Genomic DNA, 17,508 nt, shown 5'->3' with positions numbered 1-17,508 from the left:
CTAAAGTTTTCCGTTATAAAAAGTAGTAGTTTCCAGGAGCCTATGTTCTTCCCAGGGTCTCAAACTGTCTCCATACCAAATTTCATCTTAATACGTTGGGTAGTTTTGCGTTTAACACGTTTACGCAGACGGATGCAGCGGGGACTTTGTTTTATAATATATTTTTAGAACTTTTAAGAGGAACAATCCTGTCATACATCATTGTTGCATAACTTTAACCGTTTACGCAGCGCACGGACGCTCTCAAAACTAATAAATTGTCCCGTTTTGCAACATGTTTCATTACTGCCCTGCTCCTATTGGTCATAGCGTGATGATATATAACTTAGAGCACTCCACATACAAAGGGCTATTCAACACAAAAATATTTTTCAGTTCAGAATAGGTAGTTTCTGAGATTAGCCATTACTGCTCCGCTCTTATGGGTATAGCGTGATGATATATAGCCTATAGCGCTCCACGAACAAAGGGGCTATCAACGCAAAAAGATTTTTTCAGTTTGGACCGGTAGTTCCGAGATTAGTCATTACTGCTCCGCTCCTATTGGGTATAGCGTGATGATATATAGCTTATAGCACTCCACGAACAAAGGGCTATCCAACGCAAAATATTTTTCAGTTTGGACCGGTAGTTCCTGAGATTAGCCATTACTGCTCCGCTCCTATTGGGTATAGCGTGATGATATATAGCCTGTAGCACTCCAGAACAAAGGGCTATCCAACGCAAAAAGAATTTTTCAGTTTGGACCGGTAGTTCCTGAGATTAGCCATTACTGCTCTGCTCCTATTGGGTATAGCGTGATGATATATAGCCTATAGCACTCCACAAACAAAGGGCTATCCAACGCAAAAAGAATTTTTCAGTTTGGACCGGTAGTTCCTGAGATTAGCGCGTTCAAACAAACAAACAAACAAACAAACAAACAAACAAACAAACAAACTCTTCAGCTTTATATAATAGTATAGATCTGCTGTCGGCCATTCGTTACGTAGTTGTGTTCAATAGTGTTGTGCTGCATATTCTGTCGATAACATAGATGTTAGTATATTGTAGTTTACTATTTTGCATAAATTGCCTTTTACTTTCAATGTACGGTGGTGTAGTGGTAAAAGCCACTTGGAAACCGTGCGCGAAGGCTGAAGTCGAGGAAACTATCTGATTTTCATAGTGTGTTTCATACAATGTGTTTCATTGCAGATTCTCCACAGATGATGCTGTGAGGCAAAATGGACCGTTGCCATAGCTCGTCCCAATTGGCATTGAAAAAACAGCACCGTGTTTGCTCTTAGCATTTCGACAAAGTTTTATTAACATTGAAATAAGTTATCAAACATATGTGACATGAATGATACCGCTGTGTTTTAATTTTACCGTCCCATTTTAGTAGCTTCTGTCAAATCACACCTCTTGGGTATCCTTTAATCCCCAAGAAAGTCAGAAAAGAACAGAAGGCGTACTGGCTTTCTCCATAACGAAATTCCGGCCAATTTCTTGTTTGTTAGTTTATTGTAACTTAACAGCTTCTTAACGAGTGCTTTTATATACCCAGACTTCATTTGGTACTTGAATATCAAATTAGGCTTTTGATATCTTTTTTTTTAGCCTTTATCTAAAATAGCAAATTGCAACGGTTTGTAGTTGACTGACCGAAAAGTGTTTATTTTTGCAGATTTGTAGATTTACCATAGCCGATAGACAAAGCATCTATCCATATCGATAAGACGACAGAAGGGATCGCAACACAATTAAATGTCTTGCTGTCTAAGATTGAGTACACTCAAATGTCATAGTGCTACTTTGTCATTGTTCTGAGCTTGATACAATGACCACAATGACAATTGATGACAATTGACAGCTGCTACACGCTGCCAGTGTTGCCAGAAGGTTACATTTCTTACATTTCTCGTTATTTTTGACCCCCTCGCGTAACATGTAAGTAATTTTTATATTTAAGGCAATTTTCGTAACTTTTGGAACAACGAGATTTGTAATATAAATTATTTATTGTAAACAGTTTACGAACGCATTTCTATTCAACACATACAAATTGAACGCACCTAAAACTGGCGGGTCTAAAAAGTATTCCACTCCATATCACACCTAGGATGGCTCGCCATGACAAAATGAAACGTATCTTGCATATGCTAAAACTTGATTTTGCTTGAGTGTGCGCGCGCACATTTTCTACTTTACGAGTCCCCGCGGTTTCGTAGCTACAGAAATGATTGCCAAAAACGCGTAAATTAAAAAAATTCAGGAAACGAAACGTAACTTACGACTCAGAGGCCCTGGCAACACTGCACGCTGCTTATATTATAATTCTCTTTGACGCTGCTTGCGTGCTCGTCAAATTGTTCTTTGTAATTCTTCAATGTAAAAGCTTTTAAATTAAATTTACATTGATAGGACAAAGGGTAAACGTGTTTATTTGTCCTATTCTTTAGTGATTATTGAATCTTGGTTATCATGAGTACATCGCGAGGAAGTTCTAATAGGACGAGACCACAGAAACATCAAAATAGAACTGCCTTCAAAAATGACTTACATGATACAAGCAAGAAGACAAAAATTATAAATTCACTTGAAATAACTGGTGTATGCAAACGTTGCAAAGAAATTATTGATTGGAAAATCAAATATAAAAATATAAACCCTAACAGCCCCAAGGAAATGCGTCACATGCTCACAGAAAACTGTGAAGTATGCATACCATGTACTGTGCAAATGTTGTTCAACACAAAAAAACATATGTGCTAAATGTTGTAAATCAGTGGATGTGAGTACCTATAAAAACTTTTATTTTTTGTTCTTAGGGTTGCTCTTAAACAAACTTTATAGGTTAAAAAAGGTTATTTTTTTTATTATCTCCCAAAAACTCTTTCGGTGTCAAAAGTTAATCAGATCGCAGAAAGTTAAGGTGAATTTTTATAACTTCTTAAAAGCTCCTTTAGTGAACAAAACTAAATCAATTACAGTAAGTTAAGGTGATTTTGTTATTACTTAGAAAATAAACTTACCTCAATTCTCACCCCAGATGTCTCCTTAAACTTTAAATTTAATAAAAATATGTCTTTCTGCAGGGATATAGTTGTATGGACTCCTTTCTACTCGAACCCATTCATGACCCCAGCTCCAATTCATTTTATTTAAAACATTTACCCAACTCTTATTCAATATTATGTATGTAAGAAATTAAAGGGAACAAAGTATTTATTAGCTTTATAAACCAATTTATAGAAAAAGGTTACAATCTTCTTAAATTGGCTATAATTCTATTAAAGTAAATACATGGTAATAAATAACACAACAGGACATGGTTTCAGATAAAGGTTTACACTGTATTAAATAGTGAATTGCATACATTCAATTTATTTCCCAGTTAGAATTTATATACCTAATGAAACCATCAAAAATGTTTCTATTCACTCAATAATATCTAATCACCACATTTTACAGTGTTAACCAAGTATTGCTTGGGGTACTGCCTGTAGAAAAACAATTTCTAGTATATCTCTTCATGAATTAATTTGATCCAAAATCAGTTTAGCCAATTTATGTGTTTACTTCTAATAAACATTTATCTCAATTGTTTCCTTTCATAATTCAATTTGTAAGATGGTAATAATTTTCACTATGTACTATATTGGATGTTTAATGTGGTCCACATAATTTTCAGCATGAAGAAACACTAGAAGAAGAAATTAATGTAGATATTAAGGAGAAACTTAAAAGTTTGTCTGAGAGAAAGCGTCGCACCATACTCAGGTAATATTATTTATAATAATATTTAAAGTGTGCATGGTAATTATTAGACAACTGTCTTATTTATTTTATGCAAGCCAACTTAACAGCATCAAGAGGTACTTAGTAATTGTAGTGACAATCAAAAGAAATAAAATGCTTTGCAAATTTTGTCAAGCCCTATATTACAGAACTCTTCCCTAAGTGTCCATAAAAAAAATGATATTTAATGTTTATTTTAGATTTTAGGACAACAAATATTGAAAAAATTCACAAAATGAATGTTTGAAAAGTTTAATTTTTTAATTAATTATTCTTTCAGGTTATTGAAGAAACAACAAGATGCTAATAATACTCTTTCTCCAGAAATTATGGCAAATATAGAAGATATGTTGTCAAACATTGGTAAAATGAGTTTAGATGATGATGATTTTAATGGGTTTTCAGATGAGGAGTTTAATGATGTTGAGTCGCAATCAACTGATGATGGTAGTGATGTAAAATAAATAAAATATTTTATTTGATCTTGTTTCTTTAGAACAGATGAACCCTGGTGATGTGGAGTCAGCTAGCAATTATAATTGACAAATTTTTTTGTAAAGTTTTTTTTATCCCAGTGATATAAATGCTCTTTGAGAGAGTTGCTTACTGTGCGAATGTCTTGGCTCATTATCACTGGGAAGTGAATATGTAAAATTTGTGATTTCTGACATTTTATATCTGGAAAACAATATCAGGTATGTTGACAGCAGCTGACATATGCACATGTTTGCAAACGGCCTGGTGCAAAACTGCTCAACAAGTGTAATATCTTAATGAAATGGTGCAGTGGTAAACCGCCAAACATAGGCCTAGCGTATTAAAATGAGCACTTAAGCAGTGTAGCCAAATATGGCAATATAAAAAAAAACAAGGTCTGATAATTTACAAACTTGAAAATCCCATAATATTTTTCATGTGTTAGGTATTTTCATGATTTTTCACAATATTGTTTGTTAGTTAATTTTGATGGTATCAAAAAACATTTGTGGTAAACTTTTATAGTGTGGCAGAATGTGTATACGCAATATGTAGTTATACACAAAATGGCAGAGGTCACTGTAAAAATAACATGCTATGACTTGCAATGATTTAAGATTTACCCTCTTATTCATAGACATTATTTATCTAAGGATGGAGCATTGCTGTGATAACAAGTCCGTTTCTCAGCTTTATTTATCAGACAGCTTGCTGTTCAACTGTGTTTATCTGACAGCCAACTAGATTCAAGTTGTATCTCCATATTAGCCAATCACAATGGCCCTATGTCTACGCACCGTAAAGGCTGCTATGCCATCAGCACTGAGAAACAGACTTGTTATCACGGCAAAGATAGAGCTTAGATAAATAACGTCTATGAATAAGGGGGTTAAAATTTAAAAAATATTGCATCACATTATTTTGAAAAACACTCAAGGTAAATGTACCATATTACGGTATATTAAGGCATTTGCTACTTTGAAGATGATTTTCAGAAAAAGTAGAAAGGCGATAGGAATGAAAATTGTTTTATTCGAAAGACTGTCATTATGAGATGAATTTAGAACATTATTTAACGTCGTAGCCTTTAATTTATAGAAATAGTTGATATTTTACGGCACCTCGAGTTTGTCTCTAATTCCGTGCGAAAATTTGGCTCCTAACAAAATTCCGGAATACGTCGTACGTAATTCCGTGCTATGTTGAAGCATACGTTTTCTATATGAAAGCAAAAACAAAATTAAGTGTCTTCAAGTATATACTTAAATAGACTAAAATAATTATAATTAATGGAATAAAAATCCAAAGTTTGTCACAATTTTAAACATTTCTTAAAATTACTTCCATGCAAAAATGGAAAGATAATGAAGTCAAAATTCAAAAAGGAATATAGGTAAGTGCCTAAATTGAAATAATCAACAAACAAATAGAAATTGTTCTTCATTCATTGCTTTTCTTTACTCTTTCTAATATATCTTTGGTTACTGGAAAACCCATTTGTGCCATCATTAGAACCCATTCAACTATAAGAAATTCCTCTTTCGGGGTTAGTACAGTTGGAGCCCCCGTACGATTGCTTTTGTATTTTTCATGCACTTTGTCATATAGCGTTTCTTTAGAAATTTAACATATTTTGGAAGCTTTGTAAAAAGATATAGTTCCATCATTAATTTCTTTTAAAGCCTTTTGAAGGGTTTCGGGCGTATATTTATTGAAATTATTTATTTCATTTATTTATTTTTTACATCAGACTGTTATTACAAGTAATTATTATATTTGTTAATAATTTCGTAAAATTATTAACTCTCTAAATGATATGCAAAAATAACCCGAAACATCCCCCTATTATTATTTGTGCAATAAAAAACACAGAAACTAATGTTTTTTCTTCTCCCCAAATTATACTCCGGGTATACCAGAATAAAGGACATGAGTGAAAAACTGGTGCACTTTATTACGGACGTCAAAAAAATGGATTTAATTTAATATTTTTAATAAAATTTCTTAATAGTATAGAAAGTCACATGAAAATTATATGCATACCATCAATATAAATATGTATTTTTTATGATTTAATAAAATAACATTAATTTAAAGTTGATGGCGTACTATGCCAATTCGTTAATTTGACTTAAGAATAATTTCAGACTCGATTATAAGAGGTAAAACAAAAAAAAAACATGTACCGCAATTACCTCACAATAATCTGCCTTCGTCAATAAATTTATTGATATTAACTTTATAAAGAAACTTAACACCAGTAAGAAATAAAAAACAAAACCATTTCGGACTGATTTGCCAGTATTGCGGCATACGTACGCAATATTGTTCACCGCCTTAATTTTATGCACATTATGACGGTAGTCAGAAATGTGACAATTTCTCTAAAAATATGCTTTATAATAACTCGAATTAGCTATAAAACATTGTTGATAACTACTAATCAATTATTTCACAAATTTATATAAAATTTACTTAACGGTATTATGTGAAATTCTAATGAAAATTACATTGCCCTTACGCTCACCGACAACAGAGACGTACGGCACCAGTGTATTTGCGACTGACGCATTAAGAGGCTCGATACGGCGTTTATAATTTTTATTTAAATTGGAAAATCGTGTTATTTAGGTGGTATTTAAACTATAGTTGATGTGGTTACAAAAATCATTATTTTTAAAGGCTGCTTTCTTATTTTGCGACAAAATTAAAATGACCCGGCATAATGTACTATACCGGCATAGTGTACATTTACCTTAGATGAGCATAGGACATGAAGGTTTATTTTTGATGAGTGATCAAAATGATATCCAAACAATAAAGAACCTTGAAATGTCTAGATACTTATGGGTGTGGTTAGTATTATGTACTAAGTAACCTTTAAATATAATAATATTGTATGATAGTAATCAGGTACAGTCCCCTCTACTAGATGTATATGCAGATAATGACACAATGTAAGAATTACAAAATATCTGTTAAGGTGGTAGCTCAAGGTCCATTTTCATACATTTTGTTTCGGCTTTAATCTGGGTAACTAAACAAGTATTGGCAAGTAAAGAATTTAAATTCACGTCTAGTTAGTGATTAGTTCTCGCAGTTGAAGAAAAATGTAAAAATAATTAATAATCATGGATATTTCGGCCTTTAAAATTTAATATGACGAAATTTTAAAGGCAGAAATATCCATGATTATTAATTATTTTTACATTTTTCTTTCAACTGCGAGAACTAATCACTAACTAGACGTGAATTTAAATTCTTTACTTGCCAATACTTGTTTAGTTACCCAGATTAAAGCCGAAACAAAATGTATGAAAATGGACCTTGAGCTACCACCTTAATATAAAAATAATATATCCCCATGAGAAATTTAAAAGGACTTATTATATATCACTAAGTACTTCTATTGTCAACATAATTGAGTCATGGTGAGAACTGAGAAACAAAACATTTTTCTAGTGAAGAATATGAATTAAAGTATATTATAAACATAATTTATACACAACAATTTACAAATAAAATAATTAAATCTTCCAAATTTACAATAATAAATTGCTTCGCTAAATATGCCTACGTCACAAGGTGATTAGATTATTATGTTCTTGTAATAATCTATATCATATCAAACCCAGCTGCCGCAACTGCAACATTAAAAGCTTTGATTACTATACGAAAAAACGAAAAATTTATTTAATTATAATACTATGGGTATCAATTATAATAACACTTACAAAGCCTTGGCGTTCCTTTTCTTTTTGAAGCACAAGTTGAGTTTGTGAGTCATCAAATTTAACTATTGCTGATAACACTTTAGCTAATGTAATGGAATGCATCCCAGAACCAGTAAGATATTCATAAAGAATATTTCTTAAATATTCCAACTCTGTATTTTCTTGCAAGGAATGCAAGTGCCTTAAACTTACTAAAGCTTCATCTAATTTTCTTTCTAACTTTTCATTAATCATTTTTAATTTTTCATATTTGTCTTGTGTTTGTTGCATGTTTGAAGTTAATGATCTGTTTAACTGTTCTGATTCTAACAATTTTTGTTCAGCCTTAGTATTAGTCTGAACTAAATTCTTGTACTTTTCTTTAATATTAGATAACTCCAGATCATTGTCATTGTTATTAATAGTTTTAGTTTCAGTCGCACTAGAATAGTTTTGGGATTGTAACTGATCTTTTAGTTCATAATTTTCTTCTATTAAGAGACTATTTTCACGCAGCAAATTGTCAATTTTGTCTCTGCTTGTTTGGACTTCATTTCTTAGATTTGCGATATCATTTGAAATATCATTTTCTGTTGAGTATTCACTACTAGCAATAAACTCTCTTAGTTTATCGTTTAAGACACTATTCTCCTTTGATATTTTTGTCAAATATTTTTGAAGTCCTTCAACATCCGATTGAAGTCGTCTGTTTTCGTCTCTTAATTCATCATACTTATTTTTTAATGTTATGTATATTTCAGGTGTAATATTATCGTTTATCTCATTTTCGTTTTCTCCATTGTTATCTTGTGATAATAATGAGGAAACCATTCTTTGATTTGTCTCATTTGTATCGATAATTTCTTTAGGTTGAGTATGTTGTACACATGCGTCGACGAAAGATTTTCTGTTTTCTGTAGATTCTAGTTTTTCTATAATAGCACTAAGGCGATCTTTTTCATTTTCAATGTCTCCATGAGATTTTCTTAATTCAATAATTTCTGCCTCTTGATCTTTTATATTGGCAGCAATCTTTTCTATTTGTTTTTTTAATGAATTGTTTTCTTCAGACAAAGATTTAATATTATCCTGTAGTTTATCAACATGTAATATTGTACGGTCTAGTTCTTCAGATTTTTCTTTAAGCTTCTTATTTTCTTTTGCTATAGTGGTATATTTCTCAATACTATCATCTAGATCGTTTTCAACTTTTCTATTTCTTCAGAGTAATGTTTATTTTTATCCTCAGCAATTATTGATTTTTCCTTAAGCTCCTTATTTTCTTTTGTTATAATCACTAATTTATCAAAATTGGCATCCAATTCCTTTTTCAAGTTTTCTATTTCTTCAGTGAAACATTTGTTTTTACTCTCAATTGTGTTAAGTTTTTCTTCCAAGTTCTTCTTTTCATTATTTAGCACAGTAATATTTTCAATTACAGATAAGGCATGTGCTTTTTCTTCATCTAAAGCAAATTCAAGGATTTTGGATTTATTTGCATTTTCTTGAATTTTAGAAACCAAGTCTTTTTGTTCATATTTTAATAATTCAATGTCATTTAAAGCGGCTTCGTAAAGTTTATCAACATTCTTTTTACTTTCATTAACAGAATCTTTTTCCAAATCAATTTTTAAAATGTCATCTTTTAATTTGTTAATTTCGTCTTGTAATGAGGCGATCGTTTTAGTGTTCCGTGAGTTGTGTTCAGACTCATTCTGTAACTCTTGTTGTAACGTATTATTAACTATNTTAAAGATTCATATTGGTTGTTTATGAACTCAAATTCTTTGTTACTAAAATTACTTAGAATATCTTTGATATCTTTTTCAATATCCAAAAACATGCTATTGAATTGATTCTTGAGTAAGACAGCTTCTGTAGAAGTAACATTAATATTATTGTGTAGTCCAGAGACTATTGAGGCAACATTTTTAAACTTATTTTTAATCTATCATTAACAGTAACTTGATCCTGTAATGCAGCATTTGCTATTTTTAAATTAGAAAGTGTTTCACGCAATTCAATATTTTGGTTCTGAATAAATTCATCGTTGGCAAGAAGCTTTTCGATTTCTGATTGCAATTTTATTAGTTCTTCTCTTTCTTCTTGAATTTCTGATTCAAGTTGTTTACATTTGGATTTCCATATTTCTAATTCTTCGGTCATCTCTTGCTTCTTAATTTCAATATCGTCTATATTAACGTTGTGATTAGTGTTTTTAAGTAACTGCAGTTCATTTTCTAAGGAGCTTATTTGCGAACTTTTTTTCGCGTTTTCTTCACTTAGATGCTTATTTTTATTTTCTAAGTAACCATTTCTGTCAATCATCGCCAACTTTTCTGCGGTTTCTTGTTTCAGTTGAAGTTGAAGACATTTGTATTCCTCATCTGCTTTAGTTTTTATTTGTTCTTGTAATTGGTATTTTTTGTTAAGTTCCTGCAATTGTGATTCTAAATCAATTATTTTTGATTTAGTTGTATTATATTCATTGTTTTCATTCAGGAGTTTTGATCGTTCTTCTTCTAATGATAACAGATTGATCTTATAATCATTAATTACAATATTTAATGACTGTATTTCTTTTTGAGTAGAAGATAAATTATCCTTAAGGGATTTAATTTCAGCTTCCTTGTTCTCTAATTCCTTGTGTATGCTCAACTTATTTTCTGCTAGTGATATAGCATATTCCTCTTCTCTTTTGCCGAACACTTCTATTTTACTTTGCAATTGTGCTATTTCTTCTTTAGCTCTTTGTAAGTCCATTTCTAAGGTGGACGTTTCTTTGGTTTTAGCAAAATCATAAGTGTTGATTTTGTTCTGAAGATCTTCGTTTTCGTTGCTTAAATCTTGTATCTTTTGAATTGCTTCTTCCAACTGTTTGGATGTCGTCTGAAACTGTTCGACTTCTTTATTTTTATTTTCAAGTTCGTTGGACAGTATTTGTAATTCAGCCGCAAGTTGTGAATTTTTTTCTTTGCTGTTCTTAAGGGATTCTTTGTATTTGTTTAATAATTGTTCCAATTTTTCCATTTTGTTGTTTAAGTTGGTAATCTCAGTTGTAGATGATTCATCACTTGACGCTTTGGATTCATTATCAATGGACAGATTAATTAATTGCACATCATTATCTTTTTGTGCTGCCTCCTTGTTTAGCTTATCAGTTTTACTTGTATCATCACTTATATCAATGTTATTTTGTAAAATTTTAACTTTCGTGTTCAATGCATCGATTTTCATAATTTTCTCTTCGATTTCAACACGTAGCGCCTTTTCTAAATGTGCCTACAAATGTAATAAAAAGTGAGTATAATTTTATACTGTTCGGATTACTATACTTTAAATCTGCGATGCTAGGAAACTTTGAGTAGTCACCCTTCAGGATTTTGAAGGACACAGTGTAAGTCCTTGAAAAAAAATTGGCAATTGGTTTTGCCCTATATTCCAAATTCGCATTATATTCAATTTATAATATGAATAACAGAGACGTCTTTGGTTTTTAGTTTTTGAGAGTGAAAAATAACTTAAGTTACGCTTATGCTCCATCATTTTAGATATTTAACTAAATATATACTTGAAGTGAACTTTTTCTTTCAATGAAACAGTACACCTGTTACAACACTTACAACACCTACGTTAATTTTTTATGAATAGCAACAAATAAAATGACAAATCAGAAAACAAAGGAAATAAATATCTTAAAATTTTTAGTTTTTATGTAGACGAAAATAAAGGGGTTTGTTGTCTCGGCTACAAAGATATATTGTTTCATAATTCATATTGATAATGTAGTAAATAGCCAGGTTAATAAAGCCTAGTGTGATTTGTTTACATTCAGTTGATTACCTAATTCGATGGAATGTGGTCATTTTAGGGGTGTGCCTCATGTCCGTATACATATTATATCGATACCCGAAGGAAAAAAGATCTGTATGCGTGCCTGGTACTTTTTGGTGGATAGTTTCCAAAATCATGTGTCCCGACAATCTACACTAATTGAATAAAAACGTTGACATTTTTAACGATTCGGCACATCGCTAATTTTAATTCATATAATGCAACAGTTTTCTAGTCATACCTTAGCACTCTGCTCCAGCGAACATTGTTCTTTTAATTCCGATATTCTTCTTAATGCTTTATCTTTGTGTCTCTACAAGGACGCTCTAAAAAAAATGAAATCATCAAAATACAAAGCTATTTTGGGTGAGCGCTTTAGGCGCCCTTTGACCCTTGAAAATTAAACGATTATGCTGAGGGCAACCAACTAACGGGTTACAAACCTCGGTTCTGAACGGTCATAAGGGATGAAACATCAACGATTAGGGAAAAAATTATGTGTCTACTGTATTTATTCCAGACACATTTCGTTAACTGTTAAGAAACTGCAGTAAAATAAATAAAAAATGGTATCCTGTATACCATATTTTTTTTTGAACTTTCCAAATGAAGCTGTAAGGGCGGTTACTTTAACCGGTGTGCCTACAAGAAAAATTCCGGAGTCTGTACATCGCTCTTGATGATGCTAAGAGCAGCATCCAGTTTTTTTTAAGTTATTAATAAAATTGACAATTTACAACTCCAGTCAGGCTTTTTGCTTATAGGGTATAGAAACTCTATGGGTAATCCTAGGTTTAAGTACTTTTAAAGTTAAGACTTGCAAAAAACTTGAATTATACATTTGGTGGATATGTAACTCAAATTTGCTTTTAAACATAAGGAAGCTTTATCAAGGTCGTTTAAACTACAGAAATGAATAGAAAGCTATTCTAGAAAAAAAATGCACAAGAAACAATTATGTGCATACCAAAATTACTTGGATTCTATTTTGGAGTGTTTGGATCTTTATAACCAACTAGTGCGATTGGCATCAAAAAAGTTTTTGCGAGAATTATCTATTTTATTCCTGGCAGTACCATTTTTAAAAGTTTATAAATACACATTACTATAACTGACACATAACATTATAGACACTTAGTCCATTGAAATGTTACATTTTTTAGGCCTTACCTTGCGTTTTTTAGAGGACGCAATTTTATTTTTTAGAAGTGTAGGGGGGGTCAGTGTTAAGCTAAAACCAAGTTTGTGGGGTCGCCACCCTTGTCCCACGGCCGCCATCTTGGTTTGAAATGGTTTTACGATGTATCTCTTAAACTATTTATCTGACAAAAAAATTATAAACATTTTTGTTGCAAATTAAATTCTCTACAACTTTGGTCTAGTAACTTTTGTCGTAGAACTATAAATAAAAAGTTATAAGCGAAAATGTTAAGAAATTCAATGTTAAGCAATGTCCATTGCAACGTCATCAGAACGTGTGTTTATAAGGTTCATAATACGTACAACACAAACCCGCGGTTGTCGGCTTGTACGCGAATTACTTGGATCCTGAATCGCTTTGGGACAGATGAAGCAATTGCTTAACATTTTTGCTTATAACTTTTTATTTATAGTTCTACGACAAAAGTTACTGGACCAAAGTTGTAGAGAATTTAATTTGCAACAAAAATGTTTATAATTTTTTGTTAGATAAATAGTTTAAGAGATACATCGTAAAATCATTTCAACCCAAGATGGCGGCCGGGACAAGGGTGGCGACCCCACAAACTTGGCTGTAGCTTTACACTGACCCCCCCTACACTTCTAAAAAATAAAATTGCGTCCTCTAAAAAACGCAACCCCAAATGTAACTTTTCAATGGACTAACTCTTTTAAAAGTTTTCTTGTTACTACAACGATTTAGGTAGCTGCCCTTACTGCACAATCTTTAAAGTAGATGCTGTATAATCGCAATACCTGGATGTTTCATTATTGAATTCGCAAATGTTAAAATATACTTATTCTGTGAATATGATGTGTGTACATACCCTGGCCTTCGCATTTTCTCTTTCTAAAAGTTTATAATGTCGCGCAAGGTCTCCATATTGGGTCCTGTACTTTTTGTATCTTTCTTGCGTTCGCCTGTAGGCAGCGTATAGTTGCTCCTTCGTAACTCTATCAAGACTAACCGCGCCACTCGCAAATCCGCTCTCTTCTGCCTCACTTGCAGTAACTTCCATGTCAGACTAAACAATAATTTACACAGCATTGTAAAATCTATACTTACATATATAAATAGGCGCACGAAAAGTTAGGTACACTTTTCTTATCAATCATTTCTTTTGTTAAGCAGCTATTGGAGGGCTTAAACAATAAAAGTTAAAACAATATTTGATACTACAATCATTATGTAACTTGAACTTGACAAAAGTATGTATAAATCTCGCGACAAACTTTTATTTCTACATAGTATAACAGAAAAATTTATTCAATTTAAAGGTTATCATTTCTTTTAATAAAAGAGCATTTAAAGCTTGTTTTTAAAAAATATTTTTATCGTTTATTTTTCCGTTTGATTTCGTTTAACCTTATGTTAGTTCCACATTCAGAATATTTTATTTCACCTTCAAGGTTACGTGAGGATGCAGTACAAGTCAAATAGAATTAGAATTGTGTTGGGTTCAATTGAATCTATTTATTAATTAACAATAAGGAAAAAATATTAAAGTTTTTAACGTGATATAAAACAAACATCAAAATCACTATAAACCAATTAAAAATATTGAAAAAATAAGATTTAAAAAATGCAGATACTGCGCGTTAAGTTGAATCCTTATAATTTCGTGTTACCAAATTGCAATGGATAAACACGTGTACAGGAATCCCCGGCTGTCTTGTCTCTTCGGAAATAATAATATGGCAGTTAGTTTATATGTATGTAATTCCCATCATTACATGAATTAACATGGGCGTAGTTCGAGTAATTATCCTGGAAATTCCTGTATGTATGTGTAAGAAATAAAAGACTTCTGTGTACTTGTAAATGTGATAATTAGGGCCGTTTTAAAAATTTGTAGGAGTACTAGGTTGGCGCAACACCTATGGATAGGCATTACGCAATTTAGTGTGGGCACGGTGATTCGTGTTATAATAAATACAAACCAGTTAGAAACCGGGTGATTCGGGTAGTCGCTTTAGATAAGCCTATGGTAACTAACAGGGGTAATGTAGAAAAAGCCCATAATATAGGCAATTTTTTATGTAACAACACCTTAATAAATGTCTGAAACTCAAGTCTTTCTCTGAAGAGCACTTCAGGTAATAGTCCAAATTAATTTATACCATATTCACTGAAGGAAAATATTAGATAATAATAGTATTTTTAAACAAACCTGTAAGTGATACATTGATGGTGACTCATAGCTAGGTAGTCGGAAGGATATGTCGCTAGCAAGTGAACTATTTGACAATCTTCTATGTCTTTGGTTATCCTGTAACAAGTTGTATAAGTAAAATAATTTAAAATGCTGACTGCAGCGCCCACTTCTATTATTTTTATGAGGGCAATGCATATGTGTTTTAAACAAATGTAAACAAGGAAGCGGGCGCACGTGATAGGTATTTTCGCCCAAGCATTGCACCCACTACAACAGTGAGTTTAAGTTCATTTCTGTGGCACAGTCAAGTTAGCTAAGAAAATTACTTATTCATAAATTATTCACTTTGTGATCAAACTAATTATCTTCCAGATTACAGTTTATATAATGCAGCTGTTAGACTGAGTAACCAACATCCTGTCCATCAATAAAATATCCGCACATTAATAAAGGTTCCTGATAATACTATGTTGTATAAAACAGAAAATCTCACAAGTATTTCTTGCCCTGAGGCATAATCTAGCGACTCAGCCACAGGTTGTGCCAGTGCCACATCATGGAATGTGTTTTGACGACCGCTTGGTGAAGGCTGCAATCTGGTTGATCGGGGTTGTTGACCATCTGGAAATTGTAATTATTATTTATTTAAAAATGTATGGTTAAATGCTAAAGTTAACACCTATAGAGTTATTATTATTTTACCAGTTACCAGATCATCTTGCTAGACTTATTTATTTACAAAAACTCATATAATTTTTTATATCTGATCTGGGAATGGAATTTGTAGTGACAAAAGTGAAAAAATTGGATTGGATCATTTTTAACAGACCATCCATAAAGTTAGTAACTTAATTTGGCAAATATGAAACAAAATATTATCTTTAATTTGAATCATATAAAATAAAGGACACAATTTGGACAGATTTTTGAAAATGTAGGTACAAAAAATGATTTTTTATATAGTGTAAAGTTGACATTAATGTTGACATTGACATTAATGTTGTTTTTTATACAATATTCAACACGCTAAAGAATACTTTAGCATGTTAATAATGGGACAATAAGGTAATCAGTACCCCAACATATGCAATTTTAAGAGTTGTCAAAAATCAATTTAAATGCAAATTTCTGCCTTAATTTTTACAATTCATCAAATAATTGTCTTACCATTATCTGCTATGGAGAATAAATCACTATTAGTAATATCAGATATACTGCTGGATGCTGAAGTTACTGCAGCCTGATGAGAAAAACCATATCTTATATCTTTTTGTTATTTTCAACTATGGAAAAAATATATAATTTGTTATAGAAAACCTTAATACTTAATTACCTTGGTAATTAAGCTTTCTACTATTGATGGTATTTATTACTTTAAAATTAGTCTGACAAAAAATTCCATTAAGTAAATACTCATGACTAACCATATAAATTGGTAGATAAAACTTACATTGTAATTGTAGCTACAATTACAATTGCATCAATTACTGTTAGATTCTATTAAGATAAATAATAATAATACCAGCTCTATGTTGTAAGTAACTTGTTATATTTTTTACTCCATATCATTGCTCATATTCTTATTGTTAGCAAGATAATATATATGTTTGCATATATACCTGTGCTGCCTGCGCAAATTGTTGTATTCTTTGAGGAGAAGATTTCACTTCCTCTGCCAACTTATCTTTTAACTTTTTGAACATTTTGACACTAGATATATTTTTCACACCATCACAGAGTTTGGAACGTCAGATGTATGATTACAGTATTACTGGCAGTGGAGTTAATAAGTAGACTTGATGGCACAATTCGTAAATTTATGTGAAAATAATTATGATTGCCCTTATTGGGTCAGTTAGTGGCTATTACTTTAAGATTTTAGTGGAAAAGTTTGATGAGTGAATTCAATGATGACAAATAATGATAGTGATTAATAATTGATATATAAGCACTTCTTAAAATACAGAATCTTTCACTTTCTCACGTATTATATCAATAAAAATTGTTCTGCCAAGTACTTCTTGACTAGGTACTTGATGACACTTTGAGGATTGACACATAACTGATAAATAGTGATGTGTTCGTTACCCACAACATCCACCATAGTGTTCACATTCTATATGTTATGTTTATTGTAAAGATTAGACGATTAGTGAAATTATTGATAAATGCTATCAAAACTTGTCTGGGTTGAAAATAAACAGTTATAATAATCAAATTAAAATTAAATAAACCGGCAGTGTTATGCTGCATATTATTATTGGTTAGTACCAAACAAAAAAAAAAAACAATTTTATAAATAATTATAATTGTTTTTTTTTGTTTGCAACATTGATAGCCTGTAT

The 17,508-nt window shown here is 31.4% G+C and overlaps 2 protein-coding genes across 2 annotated transcripts; one reads left to right on the top strand and one right to left on the bottom strand.

Annotated features, from left to right (window-relative positions):
• Positions 1-2,656: 2,656 nt before the first annotated feature.
• On the top strand, positions 2,657-4,265 carry LOC119191003 (uncharacterized protein C9orf85 homolog; the record flags this gene model as incomplete). The annotated part of the gene is made up of 3 exons (XM_037444711.1): positions 2,657-2,776; positions 3,677-3,765; positions 4,064-4,265. Coding segments are annotated over 3 exons (393 nt in total), but the record flags the coding sequence as incomplete, so codon positions are not given.
• Positions 4,266-7,719: 3,454 nt separating this feature from the next.
• LOC115450647 (golgin subfamily A member 4) lies at positions 7,720-17,241 on the bottom strand. Its single transcript, XM_037444710.1, is given in 12 exon segments — positions 7,720-7,904; positions 7,995-9,179; positions 9,182-9,717; positions 9,777-9,817; positions 9,889-11,255; positions 12,049-12,111; positions 12,113-12,133; positions 13,835-14,032; positions 15,179-15,277; positions 15,657-15,784; positions 16,331-16,403; positions 16,783-17,241. Coding segments are annotated over 12 exon segments (3,819 nt in total). The 5' UTR covers positions 16,867-17,241; the 3' UTR covers positions 7,720-7,880.
• Between the last annotated feature and the right edge of the window lie 267 nt (positions 17,242-17,508).

The sequence above is a fragment of the Manduca sexta genome, chromosome 28 (assembly GCF_014839805.1).
Source record: "Manduca sexta isolate Smith_Timp_Sample1 chromosome 28, JHU_Msex_v1.0, whole genome shotgun sequence".
NCBI lineage: Eukaryota > Metazoa > Arthropoda > Insecta > Lepidoptera > Sphingidae > Manduca > Manduca sexta.
Note: the sequence above shows the minus strand (reverse complement) of the source record. Positions and strands in the feature narration are given on the sequence as shown.